The sequence below is a fragment of the Vipera ursinii genome (assembly GCF_947247035.1).
Source record: "Vipera ursinii genome assembly, chromosome: 5".
In the NCBI taxonomy this organism is placed as follows: domain Eukaryota; kingdom Metazoa; phylum Chordata; class Lepidosauria; order Squamata; family Viperidae; genus Vipera; species Vipera ursinii.
In genome coordinates this window covers 90,031,280-90,043,455 of record NC_139518.1, presented here as the reverse complement: position 1 = coordinate 90,043,455, position 12,176 = coordinate 90,031,280, and the positions used below count along the sequence as shown (strand labels likewise).

At 43.7% G+C, this 12,176-nt stretch overlaps 1 protein-coding gene across 5 annotated transcripts in view; it reads left to right on the top strand.

Moving 5' to 3' along the window:
- Positions 1-12,176, top strand: part of GBF1 (golgi brefeldin A resistant guanine nucleotide exchange factor 1) — a 343,732-nt gene that overhangs the window by 313,106 nt on the left and 18,450 nt on the right. For all 5 annotated transcript variants that reach the window (XM_083364149.1, XM_083364148.1, XM_083364146.1 and 2 more), the window contains exons 34-35: positions 1,355-1,505; positions 8,004-8,134. In XM_083364149.1, the coding sequence (XP_083220275.1) occupies positions 1,355-1,505; positions 8,004-8,134 (282 nt within the window). The remainder of the gene's footprint in view (positions 1-1,354; positions 1,506-8,003; positions 8,135-12,176) is intronic.

Sequence of the window (12,176 nt, the reverse complement as noted above, 5' to 3'; positions counted from 1 at the left end):
CAGACAGTTATAGAAGTATAAATAACAAACTCAATAATTCTTCTGCAGAACTGTAACAACAGCAGTCTGAACTTTCTGACTTGATGCAGGAAGAACATTCTTTGTTGTACCATTTTAATGACAGTGTTGTGATTCCGTGCCAGCCTGTGATCCCGGCAGCTGAGTCTGGGGAATCAGAGGAGGAGGAGGGCCTGGGGAGCCATCAGAGTCAGAGGAAGACTCTGATGAGATCCAAGACTTACAATCTGATGAAGAACCTGGCCCCTCCACTCGTGCTCAGGATGAGACTCAGATGTGCTAGGAAGCTGAGTCAGAGCTAGAAGACATTATAGACAGGTTACAAGAACAGGACAGAGGGAGGCAATGGGGCGGCTCCAAGGGAGGAGTAGAAGGCATTGAGAAGCCATGCCTTGGGACTGCATAATAAAAAGGGAAGGGACTCCAGTTTCAAGGGATCATGCTTTGTTTGCTTTGCCTGTGAACTATTTCCTGTTTGAATTGTGCTCCATTTTGCTTTTGAACATGTTCTGTTGCTTTTGCTTTTGGGACAATTATCAGATCAATAAAAAGGGTTGGTTTTCCAGCCTACTTGTTAAAAGAGGGGTTTGTCTTTGTGAAGTAACAAAGACATATGTAGTTTGAATGTTAAGCGTCCATTTATTAAATATCCCAGAAAAGTATTCTTAATAAAAACTATATAGGAGGAACTTTGCAATGCAATGCAATTTGAAAATATTTTAAATACATAGTTTGGTATTTTTGTTTTTTTAAAAATGTATTTGGCATTCAATCTGCAGTAAGCAGCACCTTGGATCTTTATTTTATTGTGTCTGCTGAGACTTCATAATTTTTTCTGTATTTTATTTTCATATAAAATGAATAGGAAGAGAAAACTTCATCCTAAATATACAGATAGTCATCAATTTACAACCACAATTGAGCCCCAAATTTCTACTGCTAAGCAAGTTAAGTGAGTTTTGCCCCATTTTACAACTTTTGTTGCCAAAGTTGTTAAATGAATCACTACAATTACTAAGTTAGTAACATAGTTGTTAAATGAATCTGGATTTGCATGTGAGAAGGTTGCAAAAGATGATCACATGACCTCGGGACACTGTAACTATCATAAATATGAGCCAGTTGCCAAGTGTCTGAATTTTGATCATGTGATGTTGGGGATGCTGCAACAGTCCTTAGTATGAAAAATGGTCATAAGTCACTTTTTTCAATGCCATTGTAACTTCAAACGCTCACTAAACAAAAGATTGTAAGTCGAGAACTACCTGTAGTGAAGGTTTTTTATTTGTTTTATAAAAGAGAGAGCCATAAACGTTTTGCCTTACTTCTTTTACAGCTATTGGATCTAATGCATACCCTTCATACACGAGCTGCTACCATCTACAATTCTTGGGCAGAAGAGCAGCATAATCTGAAAAATTCAGAGAAGAAAATAGAAGCAAATTCTCGAGCATTATGGATCAATTGTTGGTGCCCATTGTTGCAAGGTAATAGCAACAACCTAGAATATTACAGGTAGTCCTAGACTTACAATTGTAATGAAGCTTGTCCATTAGAGTTTTAAGTCATGATGGTCATAAAATGGACCATCACATGATCAATCCAATTTTACATATTTTTTTCCAGTAACCACAGTCATTAAGTGAATCCACAGTTCTTAAGCAACTGCCATTGTCATTTTAAAAAACCTGTTGTTCTCTATGGGGCATTTTTGCTAAAATCAGAAGTAAATCTGGGGCAGTTGCCAAGTGTCTGAAATACCGTCACATGACCATGGGGAGAGGTGTCCATCCGAATTTCAGAACGGAGTTAGTTGTAAAGTATCTTTCAGATGGGCTGCACCTCACAAGAACTTGGGAGAATGTATCTGGAAAATAAGTGGCTCAACTTATCAGAAGAGCTTTAAAATAAAGTTGATGGGGGAGGGTAACCATTTTTTTGGATCTTTGGGACTTAATTCCAGCCGCAAACTCAAGACAACCAATCAAATAATGTGAGGGGAAAGAAGAAAAACCCAGATACAGAGAAGGAGAAGCGTACCCAGGATCAGCCATAAAGGACTCAAATGCCTATACACTAACTCTCAAAGTTTAGGGAACAAACAAGGTGAACTTGAAGTATTAGGTATCATATAGTTGCTGTTAGTGAAACTTGTGGCATGAAACTCAAGACTACAATGTAGCGATAAAAGGATACAAACTATTCAAAAGATCTAACAAAAGAGTTGCATTATATGTAAGAGATTACTACATCTCTATAGAAAAGTACACGTATGCACACGCGCGCGCACACACACACACACACACACACAACCAGAGGGAAGTAAGCAGTGTCTTAGGCCAGATATCTTCCATATCTTCATAATGATGAGGGAATAGAAGGGGAACTCATCAGATTTGCAGATGACACTAAGCTGACAGGAATAGCAAATACCCCAGATGATAAGCTCCGGATTTGAATGGATCTTGACAGACTTGAACACTGGTTCCTATCCAACCAAATGAAATTTAATGTAGAGAAAAGTAAGTTTTTACACTTAGGTAAGGAAAACCAAATGTTGAAGTACAGATTAGGTGAAACCTGGCTCAAAGGTAGTAATTGTGAGAGTGATCTTGGCATCCTAGTAGACTATCACTGAGCCAGCAGTGTGCAGCAGGAGCCCAAAAACACTAATGCAATCCTTGGTTGCATAAACAAAGATATAGAGCCAAGATCACGTACCACTTTATAAAACTTTAGTAAGACCACATCTGGAATTCTGCATCCAGTTTTGATCACCACAATATAAAAAAGATATTGAGACTTTGGAAAGGGTGCAGAGAAGAGCAGCTAAGATGATTAAGAGCCTGGAGACTAAAACGTTTGAAGAGCAGTTGCAGGAATTGGATATGACTAGTCTAGAGAAAAGAAAGACTAGAGTGACTATCAGGTCTGCCTCCATTCAAATTCTAAGAAAAGAAAACCCCCAACTCCAATGATTTAGAGAGTTTACCAAGAAAGAACTGATAGCAGCAAAAGCAAGGCAAGATCTAAGTAACAATTGCACGAAAGTTACACATTGAAAGTCTCCACATAGCCCTCCCCCCATAGTTTAGCCTCAGCAGGCCAATCAATGTCCAGCATGATGTTACAAGAAAGCCTCCAGAGGCCCAGGAAGGTTGGTCTTGGTTAAGACTGAATATCTCCAATCTGATGATGGGAAGTGATCCTCCCTTCAAATTCTCACAAGAACACTTCACACCAGCTCACTTCCCCAACCCAAATACCACACAGCCCCCCGTCCCCCCAGGGCAAAGAAGCTGCAAACTGCACGCTGGAAATCCAGCTGATAGCAGTGTTTCAATATTTGAGGGGCTGACAAAGAGGTGGTAAATCTATTTCCGAGAGTAGCAGAAGGCAAGACAAACAATGGATGGAAACTAATCAAAGAGAGAAGCAACCTAAAAATAAGGAGAAACTTTCTAACAATGAGTACAGTTAAACAGTGGAATGGCTCGACTTCAGAAGTTGTGGGTGCTTTTAAGAAGAGACTGGACAGTCACTTGCCTAAAATGGTATTGGCAGGTCTCCTGCTTGAGCAGGAGGTTGGACTAGAAGATCTTCAAATCCCTTGCAACCCTGTTATTCTGTATTCTATTTTGTATCTGTAGATTTTGATTCTTGCTGGCCAAATCATTACCAATCAGAGTATATAAATGAGATAAACTGTTTTATTAGTCTTTGATAGTCAAACTGGAAAGAACACCTTTTTTCAACTACAAGTATTCTTCTGGTTATGACAGCAATTGGGACTTGCAAACCAGTTATAAAACATCCTAGGAAACCATATTAATAATGCAATTGCTGCAGTCCTATTGGCACCTGGTTCACAATCACCTAATAATGGGGAATAGCCAGAACTCGAACTCTATGTGTCACACACAAATATATACACACTCACAAACACCAAACAACAGAAGAGAAACAATTCTTTACACATTCATTTTTTTTAAAAAAGAGTTCAGTCATATATTGTGTTATGTATTACATAAACAAGTGACGAATAATTACAAAAATGAAATACAAGTAAAGCAATCTCAGACACATGTAAGAATAAAAAAGATTCATTATTAAACTAGTTTCATAATTAAAAACAGTTTCATAGAGTATATTAAACAAGAAAAATTGCAATTATGCAGAAGTATAAAGTATGAAAAAGTGAAAGAAAAAGCAGTGACTCAAAAATCATTGTGCACTGATAATTGGGCTTAAAATACTGCACTTTTAATAGTAATTTTGAATTGAACTGAAAAAGTAGAACAAATGGGATTTGTTTTACTAAACTGTAATCCTTAAGGACATGTGTGAAGAGAGATTTATGCTGCTAGAGACAGAGACAGAGTCCATGCACCCCACTTTTCTTTCTCACAAGGAAAATACTCAGTTTAATTGCAGAAAGAAATGAGGCCTCTCTGCCCATAAACTACCCCCCCCCCCAAAGAGAATCACTATTGTCTGAGGAAGTAAGACTGATGCTCCAGCCCTCCAGGTTCACAGTGGAGACTCGGTGTCAGAATCCATTTATATCACATTCCCCCAAGGAAGGAGGAGCTATGTGGATTCAGCCTGCCTTAGGTTATTTCAAAGACCAAGGGAACCTTTTGAACTGGGGGAACAAAAGGGAGGGTTAGAGAAGAAGGCATCTGGCCTGTGTCTTCTTTTAATTCTGTAGAGGAAGAAGGCAATAACCATAAAGATTCGAAGTTCCTTTTTTCCCCACGAAAGGGATGACACGAAGTAGAATGATGGGGGCTGACCAAATGGGGTTGAGGGAAAGGGGGTTGAACCGGGTACCCTTTATAAAATTTCAATTTGTAAAACAATACTAAGTCCTGTCTTGTATTTCCACAACCAAGCATGTCCTAGTAAAAATTCCTTTTGAATTTTTACTAGGACATGCTTTTACTAGGACATGTTCAAAATTCCTTTTGAACTGACTCCAAGAGTTTTTGTTTTCCTAAGACGTGGATTGGGGTGGGTCCTGACACTCGGCAGAAGACACCTAATAAAGTTGGAAGCTTTATTCATAGCTATCTAGAGTAAAAGCCAATTTGGGAATAGCTCCCTCCTCATTTTTCTCTGAATCTCTCTTCCAGACAAAAGGACACTGATGAAAAGTTGCTGGGGATCATAGAACATAAAATAATAGTCTAGTCTTCTAGTCCAACCCCCTGCTTGAGCAGGAAACCCTATACCATTTCAGACAAAAGCTTGTCCAGACTCTTTTTGAAAGCCTCCAGTGATGGAGCAGCCACAACTTCTGAAGGCAAGCTATTCCATTGGTTGATTGTTCTCACCATTAGGAAATTTCTCCTAGATCAGCAGCCCCCAACCTTTTAGGGACCAGGGACCGGTTCCATGGAGAGAGGCTTTTCCATGGACTGGAGGGGACTTGCTTTTGCATGCTGCCTGCATCCTGCAGATGGGGCTTTGCTTCTTTGCATGGCACTGTTTCTGGCATGCCGCAGCTCGGTACTGATCCACGAACTGGGGGTTGGGGACCCCTATTCTACATTATTTCTCTTTTTGGTTAGTTTCCTACCATTGTTTTGCCTTTTGGTGCTTTGGAAAAGAGTTTATTTTTGCAAATTTTAATTTGCATTCTTAACCTGTCATTTATGGTTTTGTTTTTGGTAGTGTTTTCTTTTTGTATGAAGACAGGTACAAAGTTATAATTAAGCAGTTTTGCTTTCTCTATTGCCAGTTACTTTGCCATAGCCTGTAGACCAGTCAGTCAAAAGTTCTTGGCTCTTTATTCTCTGCCTTCAAAACTTTTTTTTATTTTTTTCCTCTTAGATTGTTACGAATTTTAAAATTTCTAAAGAATTAAAAAAAATTTATTTTTTATTGAAAACAGAAATTGGAAAAAAAAATAAAAACTGAAAAGAATTTTTAAGTGTTGAAAAAAGAAATTGAAAATTGAAAAAGATGAAAAAAATTAAAGAATTTAAAATGGCAAAAAGAAATTTAAAAATTTGAAAAAATATTTTTTTTAAAATTCAGTGATGTTAACATTTTAAAAATTTACAAAAGTCCTTGCCCCTTGCCTCTACACTTCTTTTTCCTGGACATCTCTGGCTCCTTTCTTGGAGATGCTTTGCTGGGGTTACTCTATGCCTTGAAAGTTTATCCCTTTCTTCCCTGTCCCTGTATTGTATACTTATCCTTTTCCTCCCTGCCTTCTTGCCATTTGGTTGCCTGGCCACTGCCGGGGGTTTGGGGTACAATGTGCTGATCTGGCACTCTGTTCCACTTTGCCGCTGCTCTGCTGGTCCACTGTGCTGCTCTCAGCCGCTGTTGTGGGCACTCCAGTCCACTATCTTACTTAACTGTGTGCCACTGCTGCTCAGCTGGTCCGCCACACTGCTCTCAGTTGCTGCTCTGGGCACTCTGCTTTTCTGCCACTTAGGTCTGTAGTGCTGCTGCTCAGCTGGTCTACTGCCACATAGCTCTGTTTCACTCTGCTCAGCTGGCCTCCATTTACATTGCACCACCTCCACTCAGCTGCCAGGCTGCGTTGCTGGGCCACCTTGCTGTCTCTGTCTTTCAGCTGGGTGCCTCTCAGCTGGGCCACTGGAACATCTTCCACTGGGCCACCAGGCCACCTCGTTAAAAAGGATTTTTTTTCTCAAAAATGTAAGAAATTCTAGAAGTTCATTTTCAAAGTTCCCTAAAATTTAGAACTTTTTTCAAAAAACTTTTAAACTAAAATTTCTGTTCTTAAATGTTAGTGTTCTAGAATAACAGAGTAACAGAGTTGAAGGGACCTATACCATTTTGGACAAATGGCTGCCCAATCTCCTCTCAAAAATCTCTATTGATAGAGCACCCCATAACTTCTGAAGTCAAGCTGTTCCACTGGACAGCTATTTATACTATTAGAAAATTTCACTTTAGTTCTAAGTTCTCCTTTTGGTCCCTACTATGGCTAATGTTGACGTTGCCCTCTTGATATAGTTTGTAATTCACAGATGTATTAAAAATGGCAGATGAATAAAATTTGAAAAGAAAAATAAAATCTCAGCTGAAAAAATAGTATCTCAGCTGAGAGTAAAAAATGAAATATCAGCTTGCTGTTAGTGTAAAAGAAGAGAGTTACGAGGACAGCTGAGAGGTGGCTGCCAGTAGCCAGTTCCCAAGTTCAGGGACAGAGGCCCAAACACAGGTTGGGCGTGAGCTGTTCATGCATCAATGCCTGGACAGCAAACAGTATCCATCAGAATGTGTGCCTGGCTGCCCCTCAGTCTTTGGATACTCAGCCTTTTTAAAAAGCCCGGTGCCCAAGGTCACCCCCCCACCCCCGGCACCCTTTCTGCATACCATGTCCAAAGGGAAGGCAGAGGCCCACTCCTTGGCACATAGATTGGCTGCCAGAATGAGTGGCTAATTGTCCTGCATGACCATAATGACTTGTCCCTTGGTGAATCACCAGGGCCGACGCAGCAAGGGAGGGAGGGGCAGCCTTCCGGCAGTGGTTAAACACATGCAGTGGGGCGAAAGGGCCAGGGTGAAGTGGGCAGGGCCAGGCGGCTGAACCAGACTACATTGCCCTTTCATTCCAAGCGGTAATTAACCCCACAGCTGAACTGTGGAGTTCAACAAAAACTCAAGGAATTCTCAAACTTCCTCCAAAGCTTTGTTTATTTTGCCAGGTGCCTGAGAGAATTCTTCAGAATCCTGTTCTTTTTCAATATTCTAAATAATTTCAGCTTGGTCACATGACTAACTCCAGATCATTTATAAACTCAACTTTCTATGAGAGTCATTGCTCAGACCTATTAAAGTAGAACACTGGAACTTTGCATTTTGCCTTGCCTACTTTTAGTATGCCACAGGATTTTCGTGTTGCTTAGGAAGAGAGGTGAAAATTATAACTCCTTGTTGGATATAAGTTTATTAACCAAGAGTAAATAATTCTTTTTCACACCACTTTGTCTTCTGTACAGGCATTGCATGCTTGTGTTGTGATGCAAGACGGCAAGTGCGGATGCAAGCACTGACCTACCTGCAGCGGGCTCTTCTTGTGCATGATTTGCAAGCTCTCGATGCTTTGGAGTGGGAATCCTGTTTCAATAAGGTAATGTGTCCCCATTGCAAGGAATGCTCTGTGAGGAATTCAGCTTTTCAAAGATAAGGATTGGACTCAGAAATTTAGTTTAGTTTAGTTTAGTTTTATTTAATTTATATACCGCCCTTCTCCCTAGGGACTCAGGGCGGTTCACAGGGCATATAAATAACAATACAATACAATACAAAAATTAAAACAAAGATTAAATCAGTGCCCAATTAAAAACAATAATACTATCCTAAAACAAGAATTTAAAACCCAACTCCCCCATCAGGCCAGACCAGCTAATTCAAATAAATGGGTCTTCAGGCCACGACGGAAAGTTCGGAGGTCTGATGCCATCCGGAGCTCCACCGGCAGTTGGTTCCACAAAGCCCACAGAGAAGGCTCTCCCCCTGGGGGCCGCCAGTCGGCATTCCCTGACCGGAGGCACCCTGAGGAGGCCCTCTCTGTGAGAACGCACGGGGCGGAGGGGAGTTGTCGCCGGCAGCAGGTGGTCCCCGAGGTAACCCGGACCCATGCCATGTAGGGACTTAAAGATCATAACCAAGACCTTGAACCTCACCCGGAAGACAACTGGTAACCAATGCAGCTCGCGGAGCAAAGGTGTAACATGGGAGTACCGGGAAACTCCCAAGACAACTCTCGCGGCCGCATTCTGTACCAGTTGGAGCCTCCGAGTGGTCTTCAAGGGAAGCCCCATGTAGAGAGCATTACAGTAGTCAAGGCGAGAGGTCACGAGCGCATGAGTGACCGTGCACAGGGCATCCCGGTCCAGATAGGGCCGCAACTGGCGCACCAGGCGAACCTGGGCGAAAGCCCCCCTAGTCACGGCCACCACATGATCTTCCAGGGTAAGCCGCGAATCTAGGAGGACTTCCAAGTTGCGAGCCCTATCCACGGGGGGTAAGAGCTCACCCCCCATAGAAAGAGATGGAACATTTTGAATGTCCCGGGATGCCGGAATGCACAGCCACTCAGTCTTGTCAGGGTTGAGTTGAAGTCTGTTCCTCCCCATCCAGACCCGAACCGCCTCCAGGCAACGGGACATCACAGCGAGGGCATCACTGGGGTGGTTTGGGGTCGAAAAGAAAAGTTGGGTATTATCGGCATATTGATGATACCCAACTCCAAAACCACGAATGATCTCACCCAGCGGTTTCATATAGATGTTGAACAGGAGGGGCGAGAGAACCGACCCCTGAGGAACTCCACAAACGAGAGACCTAGGGGCCGATCTCTGCCCCCCTGCCAACACCGACTGCGAGCGTCCCAGGAGATAGGAGGAGAACCACCGAAGAACTGTGCCTCCCACTCCCAAACCCCTGAGACGCCGCAGCAAGATACCATGGTCGATGGTATCGAAAGCCGCCGAGAGGTCTAATAGGACTAGGACAGAGGAATATCCCCTGTCCCGAGCCCTCCAGAGATCATTCACCAGAGCGACCAATGCCGTCTCCGTGCTGTACCCGGGCCTGAAACCCGATTGGTAGGGGTCCAGATAATCCGCTTCATCCAGGACCAGAGGGAGCTGATGCGCCACCACACTCTCAACAACCTTCGCAAGAAAGCGAAGGTTGGAGACTGGACGAAAGTTGTCCAATACAGCTGGGTCCAAGGCAGGCTTCTTGAGGAGGGGTCTCACCACCGCCTCCTTCAAGACGGTGGGGAAATAACCCTCACTCAAAGAAGCAGATATAACCGCTTGGAGCCAGCCTTGTGTCCTCTCCCTAGCTGCATAAACCAGCCAGGAAGGGCACGGGTCCAACAAACATGTGGAGGAGCTCAGCCTCCCCATAATCCTGTCCACTTCATCAGGGGTCACAGAATCAAACTCTTCCCAGGTAACATTGACAAGACCGCTCGTGTCCTGATCGCCAGACTCTGCCCAGTTGGAGTCCAAACCGGTCCGAATCCGAGCGATTTTATCTGACAGATGTTGATTAAATTCCTCGGCACGACCCTGCAAGGGATCCTCCCTCACCTCCTGATTAAGAAGTGAGCGAGTCACCCTAAACAGGGCGGCCGGGCGATTATCTGCGGACGCGATGAGGGAAGAGAAGTAGTTACACCTCGCCACCCTCATCGCTGCGAGATAAGACCTAATGTAGGTTCTTAACCGCAACCGGTCGGGTTCGGATCGGCTCGACCTCCAACAGCTCTCTAGGCCCCGTTTCCGACGCTTCATCTCCCGGAGCTCCGCGGAAAACCATGGAGCTCGCTGGGATCTGCGCCGGGTCAGGGGCCGCAAGGGTACAACCCGGTCAAGTGCCTCAGTGGCTGCCCTTTCCCAGGCTTCCACTAAGGCATCCGCCGAGCTGTGAGCAATGGAGGCAGGTGGGGACCCCAGCGCCGCTTGGAATCTATCAGGATCCATTAAGCGTCTGGGGCGGTACCATCTGATTGGCTCCGTATCCCCACGGCGGGGGATGGCAAGACGGAAGACCATCCGCAGAAGATGATGATCGGTCCATGACAGGGGCATAATAAATGGAGAGCCCCCACCAAGATCATCCAACCACCGTCTAGATAAAAAAATCAGGTCAAGGGTGTGACCTCCCTCATGAGTTGGTTCAGAAATTACTTGCGTCAGGTCCATGGCCGTCATGGAAGCCATGAACTCCCGAGCTAGTTCAGATGAGCCTCCCAGGGATGGTAGATTGAAGTCTCCCAAAACTATAAGTTTGGGAAACTCAACCACCAACCCTGAGAGGATATCGAGCAGCTCGGGCAGCTAGGCGAGCAGCTAGGCGAAATGTACACCAGCAGCAAGCCCAACTGCGCCCCAGAACCAAATCTCACAAAGAGAGACTCACACCCGACTATCTGAGAAACGGTGGTCTCCCGCGGACATAAGGTCTCCCTAATAGTAACCGCCACTCCCCCACCCCTACCTTGAGCTCGTGGCCGGTGTAGCACCCGGAAGCCTGGTGGGCAGAGGTCAACCAAAGGGACCCCACCCTCTGGGCCCAACCAGGTCTCCGTGATGCAGGCCAGGTCCGCATGCTCACCCTCAACTAAATCCCTAATGAGGGGAGCTTTGTTGACCACAGACCTGGCATTCAGGTACACCAGCCGGAGCTCAGGAGGCTGCACATCCTCGCTCCCGGGACCTCGGGGAAGAAACAGAGGGTCCCTTAGGTGAAAGACAACAATTAAGTTAAAAAAAACAAATTAGAAAGCATTTTTATGATCAGGCTATGTTTGAGAGAGTTTGCTATATGTGGAATTTATGCAGTTTTATGCTGTTTATTTGTCACTAAGTTGGCTTTCATGGCTAAGATGGGCTTAGAATGGATCATTTCCTGGTTTCTGGCCTGGTGCCTTAACCAGTAGACCAAAGTGGCTCTCTTGGCTATGGAATGGGACAGCTCACTGCGGAACAACTTGCCCTGGCCAACTCAGCACGGGACAACTCGCTGCAGGACAATTCAATTTAATTATTTAAATTTATTTTAAAATTTATTTTAATTTTTGTCATTCACATTTTATTTTGTCCCTCCTTTGGCATCCTGTCTTTAATTATTCTATTTGACTATTTCCTCCATATTGTAACTCTTGTCCTGCGGTGGGTTGTTCACAGCAAGTTGGCCATGGTGAGTTGGCCATGGTAAGTTGGCTGTGGCAGGTTGTTGTGGACCCTGTCGGCTATGCCTATAAAATTAACTATGAAAGAAATTTTTGTATTATAAAATGCTTTTGTTATGATGTAGTGAACAATACTTAGTTTTTAGGCAAAAAAGCTCCTGGAGCAGCTTACAAACATTTTGTAATAAAGGAAAACAAGAGAAAGAAGATAGGAAGCAAATTCAGGAAGCAGTTTGAAGTTACAGCTAGAATAAGACAGCCTTGCTGCTGCTGTGGATAAAGTTCAAAAGCAGTTGGACCATCAAAAAATGAAGACTATCCAAATTTCTTTCATGTCTACCTCCTCTGCAGTCAGAAAGTCCCTGTTCTTATATTCTGAATTATAGGTAAAATTTTTAATATAAGCGAAAGAGACACTCATGAACTCAGGTGGGTTTCCTGATTCTCTTTGCTAGAGACAATA